General features: G+C 48.8%; 1 protein-coding gene across 47 annotated transcripts in view; it reads left to right on the top strand.

Annotated features, from left to right (window-relative positions):
• Window positions 1–27,925, top strand: part of EPB41 (erythrocyte membrane protein band 4.1) — a 95,246-nt gene that overhangs the window by 31,604 nt on the left and 35,717 nt on the right. For 31 of the 47 annotated variants that reach the window (XM_051807114.1, XM_051807116.1, XM_051807128.1 and 28 more), the window contains exons 2-10: window positions 12,166–12,608; window positions 15,236–15,466; window positions 17,799–17,903; window positions 20,795–20,837; window positions 22,902–22,977; window positions 23,435–23,653; window positions 26,041–26,128; window positions 26,628–26,780; window positions 27,468–27,565. In XM_051807114.1, coding sequence (XP_051663074.1) covers window positions 15,413–15,466; window positions 17,799–17,903; window positions 20,795–20,837; window positions 22,902–22,977; window positions 23,435–23,653; window positions 26,041–26,128; window positions 26,628–26,780; window positions 27,468–27,565 — 836 coding nt within the window. In that variant the 5' untranslated portion in view covers window positions 12,166–12,608; window positions 15,236–15,412. Of the gene's footprint in view, window positions 1–12,148; window positions 12,609–15,235; window positions 15,467–17,798; window positions 17,904–20,794; window positions 20,838–22,901; window positions 22,978–23,434; window positions 23,654–26,040; window positions 26,129–26,627; window positions 26,781–27,467; window positions 27,566–27,925 lie in introns of all 47 variants that reach the window. The other 16 variants (XM_051807132.1, XM_051807131.1, XM_051807135.1 and 13 more) reach the window with 1 other exon arrangement.

The following is a 27,925-nucleotide window of genomic DNA, read 5'->3' on the forward strand; positions in this document are numbered from 1 at the left end:
CCTGGGTGCTGGGCAAGACCAGTAGTTTTCGAGTCCGAAACACTGAGGGTGACATGGTTTATTCTTAATTTTCTGTTGGTTTTGGTACTTCATAAATACCCGGGACCCTGTGAGTCTGCAGAGCTTCCAGCTGGATGAAGCACTGTTGGGCTCAATGAGGCTTCAGCTGTGCGTGAGGCAATTGCACAACTGGGTTTTAAATATAAAAAAGGGAAAAATAAGCAAAGCTTCTCCAAAAAAACATGTGGTTGTTCTTCCCACCGTTATATTGTCGGGGGGAGGGTGTGCACACACACAGGCACACACTTTCAATAGAGTAAGGATTATTTTGAGACCTAACTCACAAAATAAGTATCAATGGGATGCTAAATTGTGTACACAAGGCCAGTAGCTTATCCAGAAAGCACCACTATCCTCAGCTATGATTTATTTTAACAGGGAGAGATTTAAACCAGCTGATGTTTTCTGCATATGCTTTATCCCTACTAAAGGAAATGCTTGGTCTTTAATGGCTTTTCACTTATATTCAAATATTGCAGTGTTTAAACAGTTGGGAGGTGTTTGCTGTTGTCTTCTCAGCTGGTTGGTGGCCAGCAGTGTCCTGGCTGTGCCATGGCAGGTGTGTGCCGACACTGGTGAGAGTGGGGAAAGCTGATTTACAACTTCCAAGTGCTGCCCCAGTTTCTCATGTCCACCTGTCTCCATGCCCAGGCTCCCTTTAGTGCCCTTGGGGATGTTAAGCTTCTCCCAGTGTGATGTTTAATGCAGGATGAAAGGGAGAAGATTCGAGGGAAAGTGGGTGAGGATCGTGGGCAGCCCCTGGAAGTGGGGAGAGAAGGTAGGAGGGGATCGAGGGGTGGTGGAAGGCAGAGAGATGAAGTGCAGCTGGACAGGAGGGTGGGAGACATGCCTTTAGTGCATGTTGTCCATGGAGCTCCTGGGTGGAGCTGTTTGGATCAGCAGGATTAGGTGTGGCTGGAGGGGAAGGTGCTGCAGTGTTTTGTTCACAAACACGAGGACCATCCAGGAGCACCAGGCTGAGACTCAGCACTAGCACTGGCCTGGTGTGCTGGGTGGCAAAGGTGGGCGTTGAAGAAGTAAAAAATACCTCTTGAGAGCTGGTGAAACGTGGCATTGCTGCTGTTTGTTCAGTGAAATCACAACCCACAACACCCTCCCACACCAACCCATCCAGCGCAGAAAGGAGGGCGGCAACCGAAAATATGAGCAAACAGCCCCTGGATGTGGGTGCAAAATGTGTTTCTGACCCCTCCCTGCAGTGCTGAGCGTGAACACAACTTCCTTTTCCTTTCTGTAGTCTGAAGAAAGCGATGTTTGTGCACATTTCCTCCATGCAAATGATGGCAGCGACCCTGGGCTGATGGCGGGAGCTGAGCTGTGAGCACCAACGTGGATCCTTACTTGGGTCTCCAGCACTGAAACCTCACAACACCATCTTACCTTCCATCCCATTTTTTAAATCAGTGCTCACCCTTCCCCCCAAGATGGTGTTTAATATCCTGCTCACTATTTCCTACTGCTGATAGGCCAGGCTGGAGCTCAGCTGCTGTGTCCTGGTGAGCCATTAGTGCATCCGGATGGGATTGGGGCACTAATTCAAGGCAGGAGTGAGCCCAGGCTCCCTGGGGGATAACTCTGTCGTGGCTCTGTGGGCAGGCTGGAGGTGTCAGCGTCATTAGTTTGGTTCTGCAGCAGAAGTGGGGCTGATAAGATGCTCGCTGGGTGTTTGCTCTCCCAGAGGATCCAAGGGATTCCTGGCAGCTGAGCAGCTGAAATTAAGCACCCCGTTAACAGAGCTTTGGAATGGTGATGGACCAAAATCACCGGGTTAGGCACTGAAATATCACTCCTTGATCCCACGGGACAACAGTGAGAGGATTGCCTGAAATGCATGGGACAATAGTGAGAGGATTGCCTGAAAGGGATGGTCGCTTTTTTGCTGTAAACTTCCAATAGCTGCGCTCCCACTCTGCTGCCTCAGACTGCCGGGGGTTTCTCCTGAACCCTGCCAAAGAAACAGGTGATTATTTAATGAAAATGGCATTCCCAAGCTGTGTGTCTTGTTAAAGCATCCAGAACGTCGTGTTGTGTCTTCTCCCCGCTGGTGACACAGCGCAGCCAGTGTGGGAATGACGGCAATTTTGATTCAAAGCCATCTCCAGTGAAAATGGTTGTTTGTAAATGTGTTGCATCAGATGTGTCAATGGATGTAATTAAGGAATGAAGGCTGCTGCACACCCCTAATTAAGGGGATTAAAAACTAAAGCTGCCTGATTTCACTGCTGGGTGGAAAAAAACAAACAGACAGAAGTGGTGGAAACTGCTGGAGGGCGAGTTTTGAGTGGGGGGTTCTGCTGCTGAAAAGAGCAGCTCTGGGAGGTGACAGGTCTGACCTGTTCTGCCTTGTGTCTGCAGTTGACTGCTGAGCACAGAACATATCTGATTGCTGCTCCACACTTCCCTCCAGTTTGGTTCCTGTTGGGGATGGGAGAGTTTTTATCCCCTGGGGTGCAGCCTCTGGGAGGTGACAGTCGTGTCACCCAGTGGTGGTTTGGTGTCTCCCCACTCAGTGCCATCACTGGCTCTTGGCTGTTTTGGGATGATGCTGTGGGATCTTGTGTAGAAGCAGAGAAGAGATGTGTGTGAGGGGCTGAAAGCAGGGCAGAACCTTCAGGCATCCCTGAGGTGCTTTTGTGTGTGTGAAACGGGCCAAATTGCACCAAATCTGGGACAGTGAACGTTGTGTAATGGAAATATTAGGGAGCTGTGCTCACTGAGGGCTTCTCCCTGGCTGTGCCAAGAGAATGAGTTTGTCCTGGGATGGGGACTGCTGAGGATGTCTCTCTAATCCTGACACTGATCTCCCATTGCTCATTTGACTCCGGGAGGGTGTCACTGCAGTTCAGGATCCCTGAAGGGCTCTGGGGAACATCCTCTGTGTGGGAGGCATTGCAAAACCCGCTGGGATTTTCCAGGAACCATCTTCTCCTTTGCTCCCCAGCTTGCAAAGCCACCCCAAGGGGAAGGGTGACTTTGGGGTCACTGAGCATCACGAGCAGGAAAAGTGGGCAGAAAACCATCCCTGTGGAGGTGGTGTGAGGTGTCCAAGTGCCTGCCTGGGACACGCAGTGCCCTTTTGTGGTACGTGGCCCTACATTCACTGGGGCAACGTCCCTCTGGGGCCCTGGTGGCACTGGAGTTTGTCCCAGTCAAAGAGTCAGCACCTCAAGGCTTTACAAACAGCTTCTGACTCCTGTGTTTGGGAAAACAGCTGAGTGACTGGTTTGCTGCCTGTGGACCATCTCTGTTGGGAACGTGGAACCAGGATTAAATGGATGTTGGCATGCTCTCCTTGGGCACAGGCAGAAGCACCATGGAATGATTTTCTGGGAATGACACAGAGTTTGGAATTAACTCATCACCTGCACTATTTAAAAGGGGGAAAAAAAGAAAGAGGGGAACTTTCTGGAGGAGCTGTCTCCCTCCCTCCCTCCTGTACACGGTGCCCAGAGAAGATGCTTTGCTGTTCCCAGTCTGAGGCAAGGTCAGCAGCATCCCAGTTTGCATTTCCCATTGCTGCAGCCAGCTGGGAAAGGCCTGGTGGGCCCTGTGCTTCCACAGGCTCTGCTGGTTTTGCTGGGGACTTCAGTTAGCTCTAAATGGGCTCTAAAGCCAAGCTGCCTGGTCTTGTGAGTTTTCAAATGGTTGAAGGTTGGGTTCTGTCTGTGATACTGGGAATTTACAGCTCGAGGTTTGTGTTGGGGATGGATTTCTCCTTCTCTGTGTGTTGCACATGATACTGAGCCCTGAAAGAAGAGGAGACTTCAGAAAAGGGTGGCCCTTCCTGAAACAAAGCCTTCCCCCAGCTCGGGAGCAGCACAGGCTGCTGAGTGCTGATACCTGCCGTGGTTTGTACCCACCCAGTGAAACTCAGCCTCACAAAACCCTCCCTGCTTGCTGACTCATTATTCCTGGGCTCTTTGGAGCTTTTGCTGCCCCAGCTGTGTCTCCAGAGGCTGCAGCTGTGCTGGATCTGGGTTGTTCCAGGCTGGTGGTTGCTGAGGAGGTCTCTGGCTTTTCCATCCCCATGTTGATCTGGAGGCATAAGCACCTGGGGCTTGTCCAGAAAACCAAGAATTGAGGGATTTTGTGGATAATCTGCAGCTGGCCAGTGCCTTCCTGCACTCCTAGGTGGGAGTCATTAAACTTTAAAGTGCAATGTTCAGGCTGATAATTACTGTAAAGGTAATTTTAGTCCCCTTGTCTCCACTGTTTGATGGTTGCAGTGAGCATAGAAGAGCAAACCACGTAAATTAGCTCAGCCTGGCATCTGGTGCAACTCCTTAAAACTCATTAAAACAGCAACAAAACCACATTGCTATGCCCCTTGGCAGACCCTGGCAGCACAGGGTTAGGCAGCATGTCCTGGGGGTTTCCCTCCCTGCAGGCTCTTGCTGGGGAGAATTTGCATTGAATATTTTGGAGTGTTGGTGTTCAGAGGAGGAGGATCAGTGGCTGATTTACAGGAGAAAAGGTCTGGAAATCAGCTTAGGGTAGTGTAGTGCTAACTTGTTTAAGTGTCCCTGACAGACTGGGAGAGTTGGGGGGGTTCACCTGGAGGAGAGAAGGCTCCAGGGAGACCTGAGAGCCATTTCCAGTGCCTAAAGGGGTTCCAGGGGAGCTGGAGAGGGACTTGGGACAAGGGATGGAGGGACAGGACAAAGGGAATGGCTTCCCACTGGCATAGGACAGGGTTAGATGGGATACTGGGGAGAAATTGTTCCCTGGGAGGGTGGGGAGGCCCTGGCCCAGGTTGCCCAGAGAAGCTGAGGCTACCCCTGGATCCCTGGAAGTGTCCAAGGCCAGGTTGGAGCAACCTGGGCTAGTGGAAGGTGTCCCTGCCCATGGCAGGGACATGGAACTGGATAACCCAAACTGTTCTATGATTCTATGATATTCAGTGGCAATTTTGAAGCAGTAAGCCCAGCCTAAAGCTGGGGTGGGGGATGCTTTCAGCCAGCTTTCACCTAGGCTGGGTGGAGGATGAGCCTAATGTGGCTCTGGCCATGCCAGTCCTTCTTGTAAGTGGTTCCCTTAGATGGTTTAAACACTGCATTTCTCAGCTCATCACATCCAAATAACTGTGTGATTATGGTTATTTTTAATGAATTTGGGGTGTCGTGCCGGGGTGCGGCGGATGCGTTTGAGGCACTGGGGTGAATGCAAATTGCTTTGCAGCCATGCAGCAACAGATGAAGTGGTTAAACACGATGTCCCCGGCCCACAGGGGAGGAACAGCCCTTGTGTGTGAGCTGGAGCAGTCGGTGGTGAAACCTGTTAAGAGCTTTTAGCATCAAACATCCCTCTGGCTCTCAGTGCAGCAGCGGAACGTCCTGGCAGGTGCCTGTGTGTGTGTGTGTGTGTGTGTGTGTGCAGGGGTGGTATTTATCTAGCAGGCAGCTCTTTATCAAAGGAGTGTGCAAGTCCCTCTTGGCTTCTAATTATAGCTTTGGTTTGGAAACAACCAAAGGGAGAACGACAAAAGCAAAAAAAAAAAAAAAGAAACGCTTTACCCCTGTGCTTGGAAAACTGTAAGGGAAGAAAATGAGCCCTGTTATGTTAAACCTTGAGTGTAAATGAGGCACAGTGTAAGTAAACACATCTGTGTTCAGGCAGGGGGAAAAAAAAAAACAACTCCCTATGAATAATTCATGGAAAAAATCCTCCTGTTCAGCTGATGGAGATCTATTGCTTATTTTGTGTTGAACTGTTGCTTTAGCAAGGGGTGTGCTGCTGTGGGAGAGCCTTGGTGGCATTGTCATCTCTGCTTTGGTGTCATCCCCACTGTGGGTATTCCTTGCACATGGAGTTTGGAGTGGCTGTGATGGAGTGACCTGCTGGGATGGAGCCCATCCTTGGATTTGCTTCCTTGTGATGGAGTGACCTGCTGAGGCAGAGCCCATCCTTGGATTTGCTTCCTTGTGATGGAGTGACCTGCTGAGGCAGAGCCCATCCTTGGATTTGCTTCCTTGTGATGGAGTGACCTGCTGAGGCAGAGCCCATCCTTGGATGTACCCCCTGTGATGCAGCACTGCTCTCTCCTGGTGCTCTGAGCACCATTCCCGCTGCTTTTCCCTGCACAGATTTTTGGCCCCTGCCGTGTTTCTGTGCTCCCTGCCCCTGTGGGAGGCTGGTGGAGGGACCAACCCCTGGGATATTATCTGTACCACGCAGGTGCTGAGCTGCCTGTGGGGTGGGGATGGGTCTGGATGGATCCCTCCCTCCCTGCAGATACCTCTCCTCTGCCTAAGGAGGGTTTTTGGAGCGGCCGCTGCCTGCCAGGCTGAGCCCCCTGTGTCCTCCTGGGGGGTTTGGTGTGGTCAAGGCATTTGCAGACTTGGTTTTGCAGAGGAAGGTCCATCAGGCACTGTGTGTTTGAGACCAAACCTTGTTTCTGCTCTGACCTCTGCTGAAGAGGGGAAGGGAACCCCAAGAGTAGCTGCTCTCTATGGAATAGGGAGCAACACTCGTATTAAACTGGTGGTTTTCTTAGTCTTTCTAGCAAACTCCTGTGTTGGAATATGATGGGATAGTCCATGAGCTTTATTTTCCTGGCAGCCTGGCCCACGTGCCTTCCCCATGGCTCTGTTCTGAGTCCAACTGCTCCCAGATCAAGTGAGTTTTCCTAGCAGGTCCCACACGGGGCAGCCTTTCCAAACCCATCGCAGCAGACAAGGCTCCAGTGACAAGTACATGTTTTCATTTAAATTTCAGCACTTTACCAATGAGCAAAGCCCATGAATTTCCATATTCTGTAGCATCCAGGAGGATTTTTGAGGATACAGGGGGAGGAGCTCTCAGCTCCCTTCGGTTGTAATGCACTTACTGCTCCATTTAGTCAGGTCATTTTATAAGCCCAGTCTTCAATTTGACATAAATGATTTGCTTTCAGCAGATGGTGAGCTACTATTTTTGCCCTCATTTAAATAGGAAAGCTGTATGAGAGCAGGAGATGGGAGAGGGGCACGGGGCTGCCGACGTGCAGTAGATTACCAGGGCTGCTCTGGTGAGAATTAAATCCGGGCAGTTGTAATGTGCCATCTGTGTTGTGTTGGGTGGTTTATTTTTCCCCTGTTCAGTGAGGCTCCTGGAGTCTCCTATTACCCTCCAGGTCAGGCTGAGTGGCAGCATCTCTTTTGTTCAGGACCCAAAGTACCAGCACAGGAAGATCGTGCACGTTAATTCTGACAGGGGTTATAAATGTCAGCGCTAATTATTCCTCTAATAAAATATATTAAATAAATTCCAAACGGTTCTGGTGCTTTAGAGTATTTTAAGGTTGTTTGAATTCCTTATCGAGAGGGGCTTATTTTATTGCATTTGAATTTCTTGTTTTATTTAAACTCCCCTAACAAACAGCTTTCTGCTGTGGTCGTAGAATCCCAGAATGGTTTGGATTGGAAGGGACCTTCAATCCCACCTCATCCCACCCCCCTGCCGTTGGCAGGGACACCTTCCACTAGTCCAGGTTGCTCCAAGCCCCTTCCAGCCTGGCCTTGGAATGTTTTTTTAACTGTAGTAAAAATCCTGTGTAGGACACGTAACTCACACACGTGGGGTGAGTCCTGCTGGGGGCGGCTGCAGTTTCCTCCCCTCCCACCCTCAGGTTTGTCTCACGTGCACCAGGTCTTGACTAAACTGAATTTTCAGGCTGTGCTGTCTATTTTGAGCAATGTTCTGCGTAGTTCCTCTGGTGAGTTGTGTGCTTTTCACACACATTATGAAATGGGAAGGAACGCATTTTAAAAAAAAACCAAAACCCGCCACGCTGTTGCTGAAACTATTTGATTTTTGCCTATTTTTAGCAGAAATTTTTCTCTTATCATTGTCTCCAGCTCTTGCTTGGAGCAGCAGCGTTCTGAGAAGCCACACGTTTTTGGGTAGGAAGGTCAAGACAATTTGTCCCAGCACTGTGATCACCCTTATCTGGTGTTGGGCATCGCTGTGAGACAGTTTGGGTTTCCAAGAACTGAACCTTCCCCGTGGACAGTCCTTTTTCTTCTCTCTCTGAAAGACTAAACCACTGGGAATTAAGTAAGCTATGGCATGAGCCATAAATCATTTTTCCAGGCTTGGAAGCAGGGATAAGTTAGATTTTCTATCACAGAATCACAGACTGGTTTGGGTTGGAAGGGACCTTAAAGACCCTCTCCTTCCATCAGGACACCTCCCACTATCCCAGGTTGCTCCAAGCCCTGTCCAACCTGGCCTTAGACACTTCCAGGGATCCAGGGGCAACCACAGCTTCTCTGGGCAACCTGTACCAGGGCCTCCCCACCCTCACAGGTAACTATTTATTCCTAATTTCTAATTAACTTTGCCCTTCTTCAGGTATGGTCACTACACTTGTTTGTGTGCCTAAATAAGAGACACTGGAGGAGCTGACAGGTAGGAGAGGGTGACAGACAAGTATCTCAACATTCCTGTTTCTTTTGAGAGGAGGTGTTTTGCTAAAGCCTCTTCCAGCATTCCCAGGAGGTCCAGATCCTCCTCTGGCAGGTGAAGGGGATGTGGTTGGTGGAAGGTCAACCTGTGGTTGCAAGTGTCCCCAGTGGGGCAAAGCCTTTTTGCTTCTCTGGGAGTATTTAACTCCCTTTTCTTCAGGTTGCTTCCTGTTGCCAAAGCCTTCTTGTCTGGAGGATGTTCTTAAACTTAAAAATGCTTAAATATAAATACATATTTTCTGGTGAGGTTTTCACTCTGAAATCTCTCTCTGGGATGATATCTGAGTTTTGTTGTGGTTTCCTTATTTCTGTAGCGTCAAACACCTTCTCTACACCAGACTTGTGAAGAGCCTGCTTTTTACAGGCTGTCTGGCATCAAACCTTCAGCCTGTACCAAAGAAAACCCCCAAATGCAGTATTTACAAGTGTGGCGGCTCAGAGCAGGAGGTGAGCAGCATCACTTGAGTGCTCCTACAAGAGCAGAGCATCCTCCTCCAGCATCCAGGGAGCTCCCGAGGCACCTGCAGGCTCAGCAGAATTGCCTTGTGGGACAGTGAAGGAAGAAAAATTGAATTTAGATAGAAACCTGCTTGTGTTTTGGCTGTGGGTTGTGCTTTCTCCAAAGGATGGGTTGAGGAGCAGTGGAGTGGGAACTTTGCTCTTCGTGTCAGCTCTGCTGTGGGCTGGGATGGAAACAAAACAAGTGCAGCCAAGGTGCTTTTTGTCTTGGAAAATCACAGAATCACAGCCTGGTTTGGCTTGGAAGGCACCTTAAAGACCATCTCCTTTCCCCTCTTTGCCCTGGGCAGCCTCTCAGTTATGTTATTTGCTTACTGATCTCTTTGCTTTTGACGAGGAGCGTAGGGAAAACCATTTCTGAGCGTAAAACTCGCTGGGGAGGGATCCAGCCGTGAGCCTGGGTCGGAGCAGCTCGCTCAAGTCTTGCAGCAGGATGTTTGCTGCACCCAGTGAGTTATTGGTGCTGGCAGCTATGAAATGTTTATTGGGAAGGGCAGGGCTCCTACGTGCCCATCTCCGCATCCCCAGCCCTGCCGAGGGGATCTGGCTGAGCTGCAGCCTGGAATCCCAAGAGATGGAGGAAAGACAAAGAGATGTTTAAGACAAGGAGATGTTTTTCTCATTGCCAGCAAGACCCACCTTCCTACATCGAGAAAGGTCCGGGACTGCGGCTTTGAAATGTAAACAAGTAAACAATCCTTGTTCCAGAATTTTAAGGAGAGAAACGTACATCCAGAGGAAATGTTCCTTTGTGGACCGTCCCTCTGGTTTCCTGTGGCTGATAAGAGCTGCTCCTCAGCTGTGCCCTCCCCACTGTCCTCATCTCCAAAGCCCTGGTTCTGCCTTTCTAGTCTGAGGAGCGACGCGTGCCCGACGTCGTGTGTTTTGATAACGATTCCTACAAATGTGTTTATTCAAAACAAACACAGTGGGAAGCAACTACAAAGCAGGCTGCTCTGGCAGCTGGTGCCAGAGGGAGCTCGCTGTCGTCGTGTGATCCTGGTGGGACAGGCTTGCAGAGCATCCATCCCCATCCCTGTGTGCCAGGACACTGGGAGCTCTGCCCTGAGAGTTGACCGTGGCGAGTCTGTCTTGTGTCGTGGGCTTGGAGTGATGGGTTTTTGATAGTCCTTGCCCCTTCCACTGCCTTGTGGCATCTCCGGGAGTTTTTGGAGAGCTGTTGAGAGCAGGAATTGGCTGCATGGTGGCTGGAGGGACTCTGCAGAGTGTTGCTAACAGGGCCAGCAGCATTCCTGGCAGTGGATTGTGGGAGAAGTGAAGAGGTTTCATAGCATAGTAGAGTGTTCTGAGTTGGAAGGGATGTCCAAGGATCATCCATCCAACCCCTGGCCCTGCCCAGAACACCCCAGCAATCCCACCCTGTCCCTCAGAGCGTTGTTCAAACCCTCCTGGAGCTCTGGCAGCCTTGGGGCTGTGCCCACTGCACTGGGGAGCCTGGTCAGTGCCCAACCACCCTCTGGGGGAAAAATCCTTTCCTGAGATCCAACCTGACCCTCCCCTGACACAGTTTCAAAGGATCCAGAGAGCCTGTTCTAAATCTGGCACTTCTCCAATGGAAGCACAGACCCAGTGGGTTCCATCCCCGCTTTTCCAAAAGCCCTCCCTGAAAAGAAATAAAATCACCAAAACCTCAAACCAAACCTTGTAACCTCAGGAAATTTGCGTTGCTGGAGGAACAAACTCAGGGAAGGTCTCTGGTGCTGCCCTGGTTTAACCACAGCGTTAGGAATAATATCAAGTGTTTGCATTAAATGCAAGGGAAGAGTCCTTTGGAGAGCTGGGGGGGCTTTTCTTCTTCCAGCACTCTGGTTCTTTTAGCAATCAGCATGAGTTAAATTAGAACTGATGAATGCAATAATATGTAGGAGGGTGACATCTTGAAACGTTTCCTAATTTTGGGTCTGTATTTGGAGCAAATGTTTGTGTGCTGAGGCTCGGGCTGGGGATTGGGGCATATTGGATTATATGCTATTTGCTCAGTGTAAGCAGTGGCAATTTATTGCTGCAGATACATGTGATGCAACGCACAAAGATTAGTTCTATCCCCTCTAAAGCATGATTATTTTGGGTCCTCTTTATACCTTAAATAGATATTCTTCTCATGTGATTTCCATCTTTTTGTGTCAACAGCCCAGGCTAAAGTTGAAATAAACATTGCATCAGTTTAATAGCACAGGCTCTGAGGAAATCTGCTCTGCATTTTATGGGTGTTGTTTGGAAACCTTCTCGTTCTACGTTTTTGCTGTGTGCAATCCAAAGATTCCATGAATCCCAAAGCCTGCTCTGCTCCACTGGACTGGTCTTGTGCAGATCAACATAGTTGATCAACACCAGTGAGTCCTGTCCCCATCAGTGGGGTATGATGTGGTGTGTTTAGATCACAGAATCTCACACTGGTTTGGGTTGGAAGGGACCTTAAAGCCCATCTTGTTCCACCCCCCTGCCAAGGGCAGGGACACCTTCCACTATCCCAGGTTGCTCCAAGGCCCATCCAACCTGGCCTTGGACACTTCCAGGGATCCAGGGACAGCCACAGCTTCTCTGGGCAACCTGTGCCAGGGCCTCCCCACCTTCTCAGGGAGGAATTATATCCCATCCAGCCTTGCCTTGTGTCAGTGGGAAGCCATTCCCCCTTGTCCTGTCCCTCCAGCCCTTGTCCCTAGTCCCTCTCCAGCACTCTTGGAGCCTCTTTAGGCACTGGAAGGGGCTCCAAGGTCTCTCCAGAGCCTTTTCTTCTCCAGGCTGAACAGCCCCAACTCTCAGCATTGTCCAAAGGGCGGGGGGCAAACATCAGTAGAGATGTTTCTATCAAAGCAAACCATAGCAAAAGGAGTGGTTTTGCTCTTAGTGACTCTGTAGGCTGGAGTTGGCAGGGATTCAGTCCTTGTACAGGTCATTCACTGAAGGGTTGGACTCGATCCTTGTGGGTCCCTTCCAGCTCAGAACGTTCTGTGATTCTGTGGCAGGCTGGTGTGACTGGTGAGCGTGGCGTGTCTGTGCTCGTGGCTTGGCTTGAGCAGCTCAACCAGGCTTGAATGTTGGAAACCACCTCTGGATTGAGCCCTCCTGCTCCTCTCTTACAGCACCACCATGACAACAGAGAAGAGCCCAGCGGCGGACGCCGACAGCTCGGACCAGCAGCAAGCCAAGGAGGAGGAAGGAGCTGCTGAAGCACAGAAGCAGGAGGCTTCTCTGGAGGAAGGGGCTCAGCCTACGTCAGAGGGGCAGGGGCAGAAGCAGAAGGCCTCCAACGGAGACACCCCCACGAACGAGGAGCAGAGCAAGAAGGAACGTCGCACCTCCGAGGGCCGGGGCCTGTCCCGCCTCTTCTCCTCCTTCCTCAGGAGGCCCAAGTCTCAGGTGTCTGAAGAGGAAAAAGACACTGATGCTCCTAAAGAGGCAGGAGGTGACCAGAGAGGCGCAGGATTAGGAGCCAGCCCCGATGAAGACATCCTGGTGAAAGCGCCGATCGCAGCTCCTGAGCCCGAGCTCAAAACCGACCCGTCACTGGATCTCCATTCCTTGAGCAGTGCAGAAACACAGGTAAAAAAACACCCCATCCTGTGGGATGGGCTCCCTGCTGTCCTAAAAATGTGTCTTTGTAGCCGAAAACTTCATATCCCAGGCTGGTGAGCTTGACCAGAAAAGCTGGTGAGGTGTCAGCTCCCTGTGTTGCATCGTGTACTTCCCACTCTCCTCCCTGCATCACTGTGTCCTGCCAAGTACCTGCTCTGGGAATTGTGCTCAGTGCTTCCCAGCATAACTTAAAATGCCCTGTGAGGAGTCCTTGCTCTGCTGAGGCTGGGATGTCACCTCAGAACGAGGGTTCACATTCAGAGGGTCCAAAACCAGTTGGGATCTCCTTGGTGTGAGCAGGATAAGGGCAGGTCAGTGGCCTGAGGTGGAGGACTTGGATTTAGGGAAGGGTTTCTTCAGCTTCAAGGAGCGCAAGCGCAGCATTTCAGGACTTGGTCATCTGCTCAGTCTGGGCTGGTGCTGAGCCTGCCAAATACAAACATTTTCTGCTTATGCATCATGTAGACAGGGATTTCTGCAGGCTCGTGGGCTGAGCCCAGCTCCTGGTAGCTGTCTGGTGTCTGCTCTTCCCAGCCAGGGTCATTTTTTGTGCAAAATATGTGAAGTTTTAAAATTTAAAGTAGAAATTGAGGCAGACACAGGGCACATTCACAGAGCTGCAGCTGGTTGTTGGTTTGGGGGTATTGGGTGCCCTCTCTTACTCCTTGGGTGATGGCAACTCTGCTGTTACTTGTGCCTGGACTTGGAGAAGGGTGTCCTTTTTCCTCAGCTGGGAATTTCTTGCAGCCCAGTGAACCTGGATGTGCTGCTGGAGTCACAGAACGTGCAGGGTGAAATTTGGATTTCTTACCCACTGCCTTTGTTCTGAGTGGCTCCAGAGCACTGTCAGGTACCCACAAACACTGGAATTCAGAGCAATACAAGTTCCAACATTGCCAGTAGGCAATAACTGTAAATCCACCTCCTTTAAATTACAAAGCTGTAGAGAAGGTAGGTAACACATTTTTCTTTCTTTTCCCAAATTTCTGAGCCTGTGAAAACCAGAGGATGGTCTCTGCTCATGTTCTGTACCTCTGAGGGTTGGGAATAGCAGGATGGGAAGGAGCTGGAAATTTTCAACCCAGAAGTTGTATTTTCAAGAGCGAATCATCGCTGGAAGTGTTTAAAGTCAGACTGGACAGAGCTTGGAGCAACCTGGTCTAGTGGAAGGCGTCCCTGCCTATGGCAGGGGGTAGAACTGGATGATCTTTAAGGTTCCTCCCAACCCAACCCATTCTGGGATTGTAAATACATGATTTCCTCCTCAGTTTAACTTTGATTTAGTGCTTCTGAGCACACCTGAGTGTTCACCCCAGCCTTCCTTCACGGGCCGTTCGCTTCAGACGGAGCGTTTGTGCCTTTTTTTTTTTTTTTTTTTTTCCCCCAGTTCTTATTTTAGATCCCAGTCAGTGGCTTTCTGAACTGTGACACTCTGCAGATATTTCTGCTGTGACAGCAGTTGTGAGGTGCTGCAGTTTGATAAATGCTGACCGACGGGCATTAGGAGCTTTGACTGATTCCCTGCTCCCGATTGTCCCAGTTCTGCTGGAACAGAAGTCAGCAGCTTGTGGACATTATTTAGTTTTTAAATACCTCCGTGCACTTGTGCCTGGGTGTGATTTCATGAGATGTGATGGCTTGAACAGACAAGGTTTTGCTCTTCCCCTGCTGCAGCTGTGCTCCTGCTGCATCCAGCCCTTCCAGTGCTCGTCAGAGCCTCCCGTGAACTCGGTTAACCTGCTGAAATGGCAGAGGGAAAAAAAAAAAAAAGGCTTCCTTCCTCCTCCTGCCCCCAAACTGCATCTCTTTCTGCTATTTCAGTGGATTAAACTGGCTCACAAAGTGCTTCTGTAGGCAAAGGGACAGTGGTGTGAGGGCTGCCTTCCCTTTTTGGTGGCAGAGAGCTGCTTGGTCAGCTCAGATGGCTGTGAAATCCTAGCCCTGACCAGCCCTTTTAGTGCCACTGCTGCCATAGAGTCATGGAGTGGTTTGGGTTGGAATGGGCAGGGACACCTTCCACTAGCCCAGGTTGCTCCAAGCCCTGTCCATCCTGGCCTTGAACAATTCCAGGGATGGGGCCACAGCTTCTCTGGGCAACCTGGGCCAGGGGCTCCCCACCCTCACAGAGAAGGATTTCTCCCCAGTATCCCATCTAAATCTCTCCTCTTTCAGTTTAAAACCATTCCCCTTGCCATGTAGAGGGTGGGTGCACTGGAGCAGAGCCCATGGCCCAGGTTGGTACTGGGAGCACTGAGTGTCTTTCCTGGGAGGCAAAAACCTTCCCAGTCCAAAAGGTGCTGTCATTAACACCACGAAGATTTGCAGGATATAATCTGCCTTGATTTTTCTAATCAACCCTTATTTCTTTTTTATTACATCCTTTATTAAATGAAGACTTGAAAATGACTTGGAAGGGCTTTAAAAATTAATATCATTCCCTTGATCACCCCAGCTGCTGCTCCAGGTCCTCGGTTGCAGGTTGAAGTCAGATAATGAATTTTGGGTGAGGCCCCAGCCCTGCAGTGCTTATTTAGTGTGATGCTCCTTGTTTGCTTGTTTGCCACCTCTAAATTGGGGTGTTGGGGGGGTTTCAGCCTGCACAGGAGGAGAGGAGGGACGAGCAGGAGCCAGAGGGCAAAGACCCTGAGGACAAGGAAGAAGGAGAAGCCAAGGAAGAGCGTGCCAAGCCAGAGCCTAAACCAGAGACTCCGGAGACCAAAGCAGACAAGGATTTGAAAGCTGCCCAGAAAGCAGTGAAAAGACACAGAAACATGTACTGCAAAGTGGTCTTGCTGGATGACACCATTTTTGAGTGTGCTGTGGATGTAAGTACTTGTGGGGTTTGGTTCTGCTTCTCCTCTCTCCCGTCTCCCTTCTGCTCCTCTCAAAAAATCACCACAAACACGATTTAATAGGGGCCTAATGTGCTGCCAGGGAATTACATGACAGGCTTTACTGCAGAACAAGCCTTGCTGTAAGCTATAACAACTTATTTAGTGTGTTGTAAAAGCCTCTGGGTACTAGGAATCTTTATTTTTTATTGTTCTACAATTCCAGGGTGTCGTGCTTTATAAAGGTAGGAAGGATTTAAAAAAAAAAAAAAAAACAAACCCAAACTTTATCTCACTTGCTGTTCATCATCTTTGTCATTTGTATCCCAGATCAGAGTTTAGGTTTTTGGGATAAGTTGGGACAGTCTAAATATCTTTTGCCCCCTTTCCTTTGAGAAAAATGGGCTGCCAAATTGATTTGTGCTTTTCTAGTTCCCCAAGGTCCCTTCACCTCCCAGGCTGCTGGTGCTTGGATATAAAGAAAAACACGCTGTGTTTAGCCTGCAGTTGAATATATTTGCAGTAAACAATTTAGAAATTATTATGTTGACTTAGAGCACTGCAAACCCCTTCATCTGAGAGCTTTTCTTCTGCTTTCTTCTGTGCATTCTCTCACAGGGATGTGGTGCTGTCAGGGCAATAAAAAGCGAGCAGAAATCCCTATTTTAGTATTGAAGTACTTGTCTGGAATATTAATAATCTGGTACTTACCACTGGAGCATAGTTCCACCAGCTTGTTTTCCTTCAGTCCTGCTGGTAAATGGGCCAGGAGAGGGTATCTGGGCACAGGATTCCTTGTGGGAACAGTCACCTTGGGTGATCCTGGGCAAGTAGGTCAGTGTTTGTGTAACGGTGGTGCTGGCATTGCCTGGGATCAGCTCAGAGCATCCTGCCCCAAACTCCTTCCCCTGGGCCAGGGATGTTGTGTGCAGCCCCCCAAAAGGGAACTGTTCCCCCTAAATCCTGGTGACAGCTTGCCATGGTGTATCCATGATGCCTTTGGATACTGGCACAGGCATTGCTGGTGGGGGGGGAGCCCTGACTTGAGCAGGACGTGAGAAATCTCTCTGTAGGTCCAGGGGATCGTGGAGGGCACTGCAGAGGGGATTAGGAGGGGCCACTGTGTCAGTGAGACCCTCTTAACTTGGCAGGCACCCTGGGCTTTAACACCCCTGTAATCCTACTCTGGTGTTTTGAGAGTTTATTAAGATTTAATTGGGAAGGAATTGCAAAGGTGTAGGCAAAGAGCAGCACAAATGCCTTTATCCAAGGAGAATTAGTGCTTTCAGGCATCCTTTCCAACTGACAGCCCTGGAAGGTTTTTCATTCCTAGATCACTGCCAATTCCTTGAGGGATACCCAGGCTAACACATACATTATGTTACCTATAGAGTCACAACGTGTGCACAAAGGACCTGACAGCTGAAAGGCTGGAATAAAGCCAAGGAATAAAACCAGGCAGGGGTCTTGGAGCAGTTGCCATGCAGAGATGAGTGACAGGAGAGCTGTGGGCACCAGCAAGGCATTAGTGAAGCTGATTTTGCGTCACTGGAACGGCACTTTCTTCTAACAAAGCCTCCAATGGAATGAGCTGCTCCTGGTTGCCATAGTTTTATGCCTCAGGGATGTTTTCCTTCATGCTTTTGGACTAAAAGGGTATCTTGTTCCTAGGGCCAGTTCACTTCTGCAGGATTTGGGGGGGGGGGAAGAGAGGAAATAGGAATGCTCAGAGTGTGTTTCTGGAGGCAAGAAGTGCTGCAAGAGCAGCTCTGGGTGCAGGAGGCAAACAGGAGAAGGTGGTTTTTTTCATCAGCAGATTGGGGTGATGGAAAGGCCACAAGAAATTATAGGCTGTGGGTCCGAGCTGCTGGTTTTTTTCTGAACCTAAAAAAAGTCAGATTGTCCCCAAAATGAACAGCTGTAGCAGTGGGTCATAGCAGCAGGTTCATCTTTTGATCCACACCTGGTTGTCTGACAGCCTGGATCCAGGAGATACTGGGGCTCTGAATGTCCCTTGGCAGGGAAAAGCTGTACAGATCCTTGGTGTTTACTGAGCTCCTGATGGGAAGTTCAGCTTTGGGGGGCTTCAGACAGGGAGCTGCTCAGAAGAGAGAGACCCACTGCATTCCTGTTGCCTCTCCATTGAATTCTTATGCCTGATGCTCTTTCCTATAAGGAGTCCTTGCTCTGAAACAGCCAGGAATTGTGATTTGGAGCTACTCAGGGCTTACAGTGTGGTTTGGTGCCATTCCCTTCCTCTCCTCTGCTGTGAGTGAGAACAGGCAAAACCCAGCCTGTCCAACGGGATTTCTTCTTCTATTTGCAGAAACATGCCAAGGGACAGGAGCTCCTTAAAAAAGTCTGTGACCACCTCAATCTGCTGGAAGAAGACTACTTTGGTTTGGCCATATGGGACACACCAACCTCCAGGGTAAGCAGCTGCTGTTCTGGGGTGGTCTGGCCCCGGGGGGATTCAGCTCTTCCATAGGATCATCTTCCCAGGGCAGGAGGGAAAAGCCTCCTCTTAAAACTGCTTTTGATGTCCTCCCTAAAGATGGGTTGGGGGTCATCACAGAGGCAGAAATGGTGAAAAAGTGAGTACAGGAGTGTGGGTTTTAGTAGAAGGGCTGCATGAATCATAGAATGATGGAATCCTTGTGAACTTGGGTCTTCACCTGGAGAAAATTTGTTATATTAGTTTGCTGCAAATTAAGTTGTTCACTGCCATTAAGTTGTAGAACTCCAGCTGAAGAAGTCAGGCTGCCCTGGCACTGGTGTCAGCATTGGGAAGGTTTGGTTAGAGCCTCCCAGAGCAGTTTGGAGTTGAGGCTTTGCCCTGCAGAACACCAATGACTCCATACCAAAACTCCTACTCATGGTTTCAGTTTAAGGCCTTTGTTTGGTTTGACTCGGGCGGTGTCTTATCTTTTAAACCCCTTGGTTACCCTTTGACTCAACAATTACTCAAGGTTTGTTTCACAAAGCCAAAAGCTAAATTGAAATGAAGGGCCCAGTTCTGTGTCCTTTAGCCCAGTTCTGTTGGTCCATATTCTGAATATTCCACTGCTTCACCTGCACCATTCACCCTTGGCAGGTTGTGGGGCTGACAGACATTTGCCGTTAAATACTTTATGATGTTTAATCCACAGGCAAAATAACAACACCCTGTCACTGTTTGAGGCAGGCAGAGCTCCCACTTGGGTTTGTTTTACTGTCTCTGATGTCTTGCTATCTTCCTGTCTGTGAAATCTGTTTCTGTGTATAAAGCCTGGATACTTTTTACCCTGGGAGTTTGTTCTTGCAGAGGGAAGGGTAGGTGTACTTTTATATCCAATTAAGAGCAAAAAGAGTCCTTGAAAGTGTTCAAGAAGCATGTAGATGTGCTTAGGGATGTGGGTTAGTGGTGGACCTGGCAGTACTGGGTTAATGGTTGGGCTTGATCTTAAAGGGCTTTTCCAAACTTAATTATTCCACGATCTCCCAGAGCCCTGGGTTTGCTCCTCACCTGTCCAGGCTTTCAGCATCGACTCTTCCAGAAGCAGAAGCACCTCCTTCCTCCAGCTAACAAGGGCTGAGAGGTTGTGGAGCTTTTTAACTGTAGGGGCTGAAAACAGATTGTTTTGTCACATCTGTGTCCCAGAGCCAAGAGCTGAGGAAGGTGAAGCCTCTGTCCACGGGTTGTTCAGCTCCAGTGTGGAGCAACCTGGTATGGTTTGTTCTGATGGGGAAAAACACCATTTTTGGAGGGTTTTTTGGGAATCTTTCTGGTTGTGTTTCATTGAACTCTGAAGTCTGAAGCTCCATCTCTCTCCTGCCCTAACTTCAAACAAGACCCCACATGGAGTTACTGATTCACAGGAAGAAATGATGTTAACAGGAATCCAGGGGTGAGCTCCTGCACCTCACCTGCAGCTGTGTGGGGCAGGCAGAGCTACACACGGGTATTCCTGGCCAGGGAAGGCTTGCATGTGGCATTTTCCACCTTGATATATAGGGAATAAACCTTCTGGGGAGGGATATTTACCCCCCTGGGCGTGGCCGAGGGTGACAGCGGGATTAGGAGGTTGTGACAGCGGCTGGAGCAGCAAGGAGCTCATTGCTCTGAAAGGGAGGATTGTTTCCCTCTGATTCATGACCCAATGGGATAAAAGTGGTGTTAATTGCTGTTCCCATCATTGTCTGCTGGCTCAGGCGGGGTGGGATGCATGACTGCACCCTGGGCTGCCCAACCCAGGAACGAGCAGCCGTGGCACCAGCCCGGGCCATGGAGATGCTCAGCTTAATTAAAGCTGTGGCCCTAAAAAGGGCAGCAAGTGGCCCATCTGCCTTCCCCAAAATGGATTTTTTTACCCCCATTTTATAGGTTAGAGGGACAGGCCCATAAAAAGAGGAGATTAAATGTAAGCATGGCTGTCTCCCTACCACGAAGTTACGTGTCCTTCTGGTCGGGAGAGATTAGCTCGGGGGATTCAATGAGTTAATTCCTTCACCTCGGGAGACCTGGACCTCTAAATCCTTCTCAGGGCTGGTGAAAATGAAGAAGGTGGTTAAATGTGGCCTCTCCAGGAGGGTCATTAACCCTGTGCCATCCCCCCGCAGTGGGGCAGACCCTGACCTCTCCAAAGGGAAAGGCTCAGACCATGGAAAAAGCAGGAGTTTGTTTTTTGTGGCTTATGTTGCACCATCATCCCACAAACCCCCAAATTACAGAGGGGAGAGGAAAAAAGGATACATTTCTAAATTTGTAGCAGAGATAATTAGAAGAAACTTGAGTCATAGTTAAAAGAAATGAAGTTTATGTCACACTCCTGTGAAAGATTCCAGCCTTCTGTGGTAATTGGGTGTTTTCACTCATATTTTCAGTGATTAGGTCGTTAAAACCCAGAGCTAATAATAGAAAGTCTTGGTGATCTTTGATCTGAGTAGGCTAAGTGAGGAGACAGGGTGCTTAAAATGAATGTAAACATCCTAGTTGCCTATATTTAAGGGTTGTGGAGGAAAAAAAAGGTGTTGTAGAAGTGCCCCTGGTAGCTGGATGTGGCTGTGACCTGGCTGTACCTGCAGCCCCAATATCCTGCCTTTTTTTCCCCCCTCCTGTTCCTCCTGCCTCCCCTGTGAGTACCTGGTAGATGAATGATTGGAAATACACCCCCGAGACCACAGCCTGGAGTAAAAGTAGTGAAAAATGCACTGTCTCTGCAGTTTCCATGGCTGCCTGAGTGTCAAATATTGTCTTTTTTCGCCATATTTTTAGCAATTTGCAGCTTTCTGTGGCGTTTCTGGAATGTCTGTTAAACTGTGAATGTTTTTATCCTCTTACAGACGTGGCTGGATCCTGCCAAAGAAATAAAAAAGCAGGTTCATGGTAAGTAGATTGAATTTATCATCTGGAGGGGGGAGTGGTTTCTCCCTTCTTCCCTAAATAACATGGCCTTGGAGGGGGCCCAGGGATGGGGAGAGGTCAAGTGAGGGTGGCTGGCAGGGATCAGCACAAGTTCAGGCAGTCTCTACATCCTTTCTCTCCTTCTTAAGGACTTAGGGATGCTCTGGATTTAGGGAAAAATGTCATTTCCTTGGCAAAACATGGCTTGGGGCGTGTTTGCCTGGAGCAAAGCAACACTGGCTCTGCAGGGCTGGAATGGGAGATGGCTCCTTGCTGGAGGATGGGAAAATGGGTGTCAGTGGGAACCACTGAACTGAAGGAGACTGGGAGAACCTGAGCAGAATTGTGTGCTGGAGCAGGGTTTGATGGACTCTGAGGCTGTTTGGGGTCCAAATAGGGGTATTGGAATGATAAATGGCTCAAGTAGTATCCCCAGATGCTCTCCAGAGTGGCATTTTAAGGTCTGCTACCACTGAATTACTTCAAGATGAGGGCAGTGTTAAAATTAGATAAACATCTTGGAGGCTTTTGTTTTCTCTTGGGGGCAAGTCTGGCTGCTTTGGAAGTAAAATGCTGGGTTTGGGAAGTGAACTACTGGATTTTGGATATAAAGCACTGGTGTTTTGGAAGTAAAATGCTGGGTTTGGGAAGTATAGTGCTGTTTTATGAGAGTAAAATACTGTTTCAGGGATGCTTCTGGTGGGAGGCAAAGGGCAAAGTGTGTCACTAAGTCCAGGTTAGGGGGGAAATACCACAGGGCTGTGGAGCAGGGAAAGCTCCTGGTCTTACCAGCTCCTCTTGGGATCAATAGCAAAATGTGTTTGAAGGGCAGGAGCTGCTCCATCCATAAAATTCATCTAGTAAATGTGATGAGCAGCAACCTCTTATGGGATCTGATCCCCTGAGATGGGTTAAATGGCAGATTATTAGATTTTGCTTGAAAATAGGTTGAATGCGGGTAGGAATATGTGTACCCTGATGTGTGTTGCTTTAGGTAACCTCTGCTCCCTAAAATGACCTCCTGGAATCGCTTGGTTTGAACTGTGTGTGATGAAAACAACATGCCTTGGGTTTAATCCCAGTTATGGTGTTGCATAAGAAGTAAATCCAGGGATGCTCCGTCCCCCCTCTTCCCTGTGTGAGATGGGGATAAACCTCTGGGTGAAGTGCAGGGGCAGATCTTCTCTTTCTGAAAGAAATCTTATTTTGAGCTGGTGTTAAAGGGCCACAGCAGGGGGGAGATGTAACTATGAAAAATCACCCGGTCAGGACTATTTTCTGCTGGGAAATGTGATTATTTTCAAGGAAAAGAGAGAGTAACCCCTTCAGCTGTGGCACCTAGGCTGGCCAGACCACTTATAATGCCAGTTCTAGTGTGATTATATGGATTCCCACTCCACTTAATGCCTGTAATGGTGCTGCACGAGGTTTGCAGCAAACATTATTTTAACCATTAAGTGTTATTTTAGACATTAAGTATTAAACATTTAGGTCTGGACTTGTAAAGCTCTTCCTACCCTGGTGCTTGCTGGCTTCATCCTAAGATTGATGCTTGTGTTGGGCTGAGTTTAACCTGTGTCTGACCACCTGACCCCAGTGCATTAGGCTGAGAAGTGACTTAGCACATCCCCTCCTGAAATTTGAAAATTGGCTTGAGTGATAAACCAATCCTAATTCGTTAACTTACAGCCCACCCCTGCCCTCTCTTCATGAATCCCTTTTCAAGCAATGAAAGAACATGGGAGTCTTTGAGCTTCTTAGCAGTGAATTTAATATTTACCACGAGTAGTGGTTTATTTATGTGTATTTCCCTGTCCTACTTCTTTTTCTCCTGCTTGTATCCTACCTCCTGTAAATAAAACCATACCTTATACAGATGTTAAGCTGCATCCAGCTGTGAGAGTGAGCAGTATAAAATCAGTGTTACATCTGCTGGGTGAATGTTGAAGATCAGGTTGGATATTCCCAGCTTTTTTAATAACAACTGACTGTCACAAAGCTGTCCTGGTGTGTTGGCTTTTCTCAACCTCTCCTTTGTCATTGCAGGAGGCCCCTGGGATTTTACCTTCAATGTCAAGTTTTATCCTCCAGATCCTGCCCAGCTGACAGAGGATATAACCAGGTGAGTTCCCTGGGAATCTGCTGCCAGCCAGGAGCTCGCTGAGCAGAGCAGTGAATATGGAATAGAAATGTTTAATATTTAACTCCTTCAGTGAGGAGATCAAATGTCTTCCCCATTTGGAGGGGGTTTGGTTTGTTCTCAGTGGGTGTGTGGATGCTCCTGCTCTCCACTGGAGTCCACTTGGGTAAAGCAATGTCATGTACAACCCTGGCATGGGTGTGTTTGTAGAGGAAAGTACGTTTTTATCTAAACCCAAGATTTTCTGGTCCCTTTGCAGAGTGGAGGTGACCTTAAATCCCCCAGACCTTCACACTGTTTACCTTGGGAATGAGTAAAAACACAGGTAGAAATTGGGAACGAGCGCCCTGCTCGTTCATCAGGGGCATAAAAAAAAAAGAGACTGATCCTCAAGTTAATAAATTTCTCCCTTGATTAATATTTTCCCTTTTGCCCCCAGGTATTACCTGTGTCTTCAGCTCAGACAGGACATCCTCACGGGGCGGCTGCCCTGCTCCTTTGCAACCCTGGCCCTGCTGGGCTCCTACACGGTCCAGTCGGAGCTGGGGGACTATGATCCCGAGCTGCACGGCCCAGATTACATCACTGAGTTCAAACTGGCCCCAAACCAGACAAAAGAGCTCGAAGAGAAGGTTGTGGAGCTTCATAAAACATACAGGTAAGGTGTGGTGGCTGCGGGGGCTTGTTTGTGCACAGCAGCCTGAAATAAGGGGCAATAATGGGGCTTTTGGGTGTTTCCCCCACCTTTGTGGTGTGTTTTTGGTTTCCTGCTGCACCAATTTTATGTTGGCAACAGAAGCTTTAGCAGTAAGGTGTGAACTGGCAGCTCCTGAGAACGTTGCAGGTGCTGAGCTACAGAGGAACCTGTGGCTGCTCCATCCCTGGAAGTGTCCAAGGCCAGATTGGATCAACCTGGGCTAGTGGAAGGTGTCCCTGCCCATGGCAGGGGGTTGGAACTGGTTGATCTTTGAGTTCTCTTCATATGCAAACCATTCTGTGACTCTGTGATGATTCTGTGAACATCAGCTTTTAAAAAAATTTCTAATACTTTTGAAAAAAATCTTTCTAGAAGCTGGAATTCTTTTTTTCAGGCATGGAAGAAAGCAGATACAAAGTCTTGAAATTATTTATAAACAAGTGCTTTTTTTTCCAACAGAATAGGGGTTTGGTTCATGCAAAAATGCAAAATTTACTTGTTTTAACCTTGCCCTTCGTTTGGGATTCATGTAATTTTGGGTTGTAGTTGGCTTCTGCCTCTCTGTGTATACACAGTACACTACAGCATCTTTAGGGTTTTCTGCTGCCACGTTTCACTTCCTAACGTGGAAGGATTCCAAGTGATCCAAGAGTTACAAACCTGCAGTTAAAGTGTTCCCCATGACCTGGGCAGGTGTGTAGTGTTCAGGGAGGGTTGAACAACTGGGAGTCCCCCTGATACCACACTGACAGTAACCAAACCTGTTATTCATCTTATTTTTGAGCTCGTTTTCCTGGATGCTCTCGAGGGTTTGGCTGCAGGAGCTGTGGGGAGGGGCAGCAGCTTCTGTGTCCTCACAGGGGTACATTGGGATTTTAGAGGGGAAAACCCCCCAAATCCTTAACACCACTTGGTGGTACTTTCAACCAGCAGCCCCTTGCCCTGTGAAAAGCTGCTGGTTGATGCCCTGACGAGAACAGAGCAAAGACAAGACCTTCTCAGAGGCAGAGGGGAACTAATAACTGGAGTGCAGTGGGAAGGGTGGACATGGGCTCCTGGCTGTGGCCAGAGCTACAATTAACACCTCACTCAACCCTCCAAATCAATACTTTAAATTGATTCCCCTCCATTTGCACTGAGAGGAGAGGAAATGAGGGAAAATAAGTACCAGGCCACTGACAAGCTTCATGACTGGGAGTCAAAGGCCGTTGCTGTGCTGGAAGTGGCAGATCAGGGTGATGAATTATTCATGGCTTCATTAGAAGGAGACTTCAAGGTATAAGATGTAGTTATATTTCATCTGTCTGCGTGTGCAGGAGGAAGCAAAACGTCCCAGTTTAATTTCTGGTCTGTGTTCTGTGAACATTAAACTGTCAGAGGGTTTTCAGTGGGAATCAGAGTCATGGAATCATTAAGGCTGCAAAAGACCTCGAAGACCATCGAGTCCAACCATTCCCCCAGCACAGCCAAGCCTGGAACTAAACCACTTCCCAGGTGCCACACCCACATGTTTTTTGAACACTTCCAGGGAAATCTCTGCTAAACCACTCTCCAGCTCTTGCTACTGTATTTGCAAAGCACGAGGCACATGTTGACACAGCGACAGCTCCTGGGTCTTTCTTACAGGATTGTCCTTACACTTGTCTTTGTCTGCCCTGTCTCCCACCACCACAACCTCTATTTACATCACACACAAGATGTATGGGAGGGCTCAGTGAGGAAGACATCAAAGGAGGGAAGAAAATGAAATGTATGCAGCTGAATTCTCTCCCAACAGAGCTGTTAATGTACCTCACACACCAGAAACTTATTAACAAGGGCACTTCAATACCGTTGATAATGGCCTCCATTATCAGGATGTCTCTGTTAAGTTGTGCCCCTCCTGCAGACAGGGCACCATCTGTTCCCAGAAAACCCTTCATTCATCTGGTCCCCCGGTTGGAATCTCTGCTGAGTGGTCTCAGCTGTCCATGTGTTTGGCTTGGAGAACAATAGCTGGGTTTGGGGAGGTCTGGAGGCAGCAGATCTGGGGGGACAGGACCTGTCACCCTTTGCCTGCGGCTCAGTTGGGGTTTCTTCTGCTGAATCAAGTTTTGCCCCCTCACTGCTGTTCCTTGCTTTCTTCTCTAGTACCCGTGCAGCTCCACAGGAATAAAGTGCATCTGTGTTCTGGGAATGTCTGAGAGCACAAATGTGGGCATTCGGAGCGATTTAATAATTCATCACCTGAGCACAAATCTGGTTGTACTGAAAGCAAACCAAAATCTAATGAGTTTCATGAAGTCTGATTTGTCCTCTCTTAAAAGCAACAGTTTGAGGAATACCAAGCCCTTTCTCTCTTTCCCCAGGTCCATGACTCCAGCCCAAGCAGACCTGGAATTTCTTGAGAATGCAAAAAAGCTGTCTATGTATGGAGTCGACCTTCACCAAGCCAAGGTGAGAACCAGCACCTGCCTGTGGGTTTTGTCATTTGGTTATCCTTCCCTTGCAGGAACAAGTTTACCTGTTTCAGGAAGCTCCTTTTGAAAGGTAGAGGAAGTATGGAAATACAGACACAGAACAGGAATGACTCAAGCATTCCTGCAGGAGAAGTAATTCTTCTTGGTTGCTTATTATTTATATATCCCAGGAAGCTTTCCAAAGCTCCTGGTGTAGACAAGTCCTTGCTCTGAGGAACTCTGAATTTATGGCTCTGACCTGCCACGTGGGGAGATGCAGGAAGGACTCTGGATAAGCCCTTTGGGCAACCAGCAATGCAGGAAAGAGGAGGTTGTGAGGAGAAAAGTGAAGGAAAAGCTGGCCTGGCCCTGGAGCTGGGAGCTGGAGTCTGGGGGGTGGGGAGATGAATTTGGGTGAAGACCAAAGGGGTGATTTGGAAGGCAGATGTTGACCTGAAACTTGTAACCCTGACGCTGCTTAAATCCTGGTTTCCCAGGACTTGGAAGGAGTGGACATCACTCTGGGAGTCTGTTCCAGTGGCCTTCTTGTTTACAAAGACAAACTGAGAATCAACCGCTTCCCGTGGCCCAAAGTCCTGAAGATTTCCTACAAACGCAGCAGCTTCTTCATAAAGATTCGGCCGGGGGAGGTGTGTCCTGGCTCCTGAGTGTCACCTTTCACTGCCTCGTGATTGTCACCGTGTGTGTGTGTCACTGAAAGAGAGCGGGGAGGGAACAGCCTTTTCCCTGGATGAGCATTTCCTGTCGGGGTGTCTGATCCCGGCTTGGGGTTGAGCCGGAGCTACAGCCTGGCTGGTGAGGGTTTAACAGCGTGTCATCCAGCACCACCTCCTGGCACTGCAGGGTATTCCCAGCATCCAGGGAAACGGGTGGGAAGTTGTCAGCTGAAAACTGGGAGAGGACTAAATCCTTTTTTTTTTTGGAGATCCCTGGAGCAGCCTGGCCACATCAGGGAGAGAGGCTACAATGGGGATCTGCCTCCTCCCTTCTCTTCCTCCTCCTCCTGCTTCCACTGCCTTGACCCAGCCTTGCTGGGAGATCAATGTTTGACCCCATCCTGCAGCTGGGCAGTATGATGGGGGTGTAAATGAAGCTGACTGGCTGCAAAATCCACAGCATGTTCCTCTGTAAATCCCAGTGCATCCTGAGAGATGCCCAGGCTTGTGGCCAAACCCTACCTTTGATCTGAGCTCCTCCTGCACATCCTGGAGCGAGTTCAGCAGTTTGTGCCGCAGCAGGACAGAGCAATGGGCTGGGGACTGAGCTCCTGCCTCGTGTATTCCTTGCTATACCTAAATAAGTTATATTTTCCACAGCAAGAACAGTATGAAAGTACAATTGGGTTCAAGCTTCCAAGCTACCGGGCAGCGAAGAAGCTGTGGAAGGTCTGTGTCGAACATCACACCTTCTTCAGGTGGGTTTCCTGAACTTTGAGTAACTAATGCTTTAGTGTAACTGCTGAAAGTGAGCAGTGTTCCTTAGGACACTAAGTGTTTGTTTTGCAGTAAATTTTTAAGCAGGTTCTGCTTCATAAGATGCATAAGACAGAGAACTTTCACTGATGTAGATGTGAGGCTTATTGGCAAGAGACTTCTTTAATTTCTATTTAATTTCTCTTTACCTCCTCCCCTACACTCTCCCTTCCTAATACATCCATAGAAAATGAAACTCCTTAGAAAATAAAGTCTGGTGAGTGGCACTTAAACCAGAACAGCTCAGGTTTAGCGGGATTTGAGCTCAGCCCAACTCAAAGTGATCTCTTGGATTCTTCAGA

The sequence above is a fragment of the Manacus candei genome, unplaced genomic scaffold, assembly GCF_025592945.1.
Source record: "Manacus candei isolate 608988 ecotype Guabito, Panama unplaced genomic scaffold, ASM2559294v1 h1tg000070l, whole genome shotgun sequence".
Taxonomy (NCBI): domain Eukaryota; kingdom Metazoa; phylum Chordata; class Aves; order Passeriformes; family Pipridae; genus Manacus; species Manacus candei.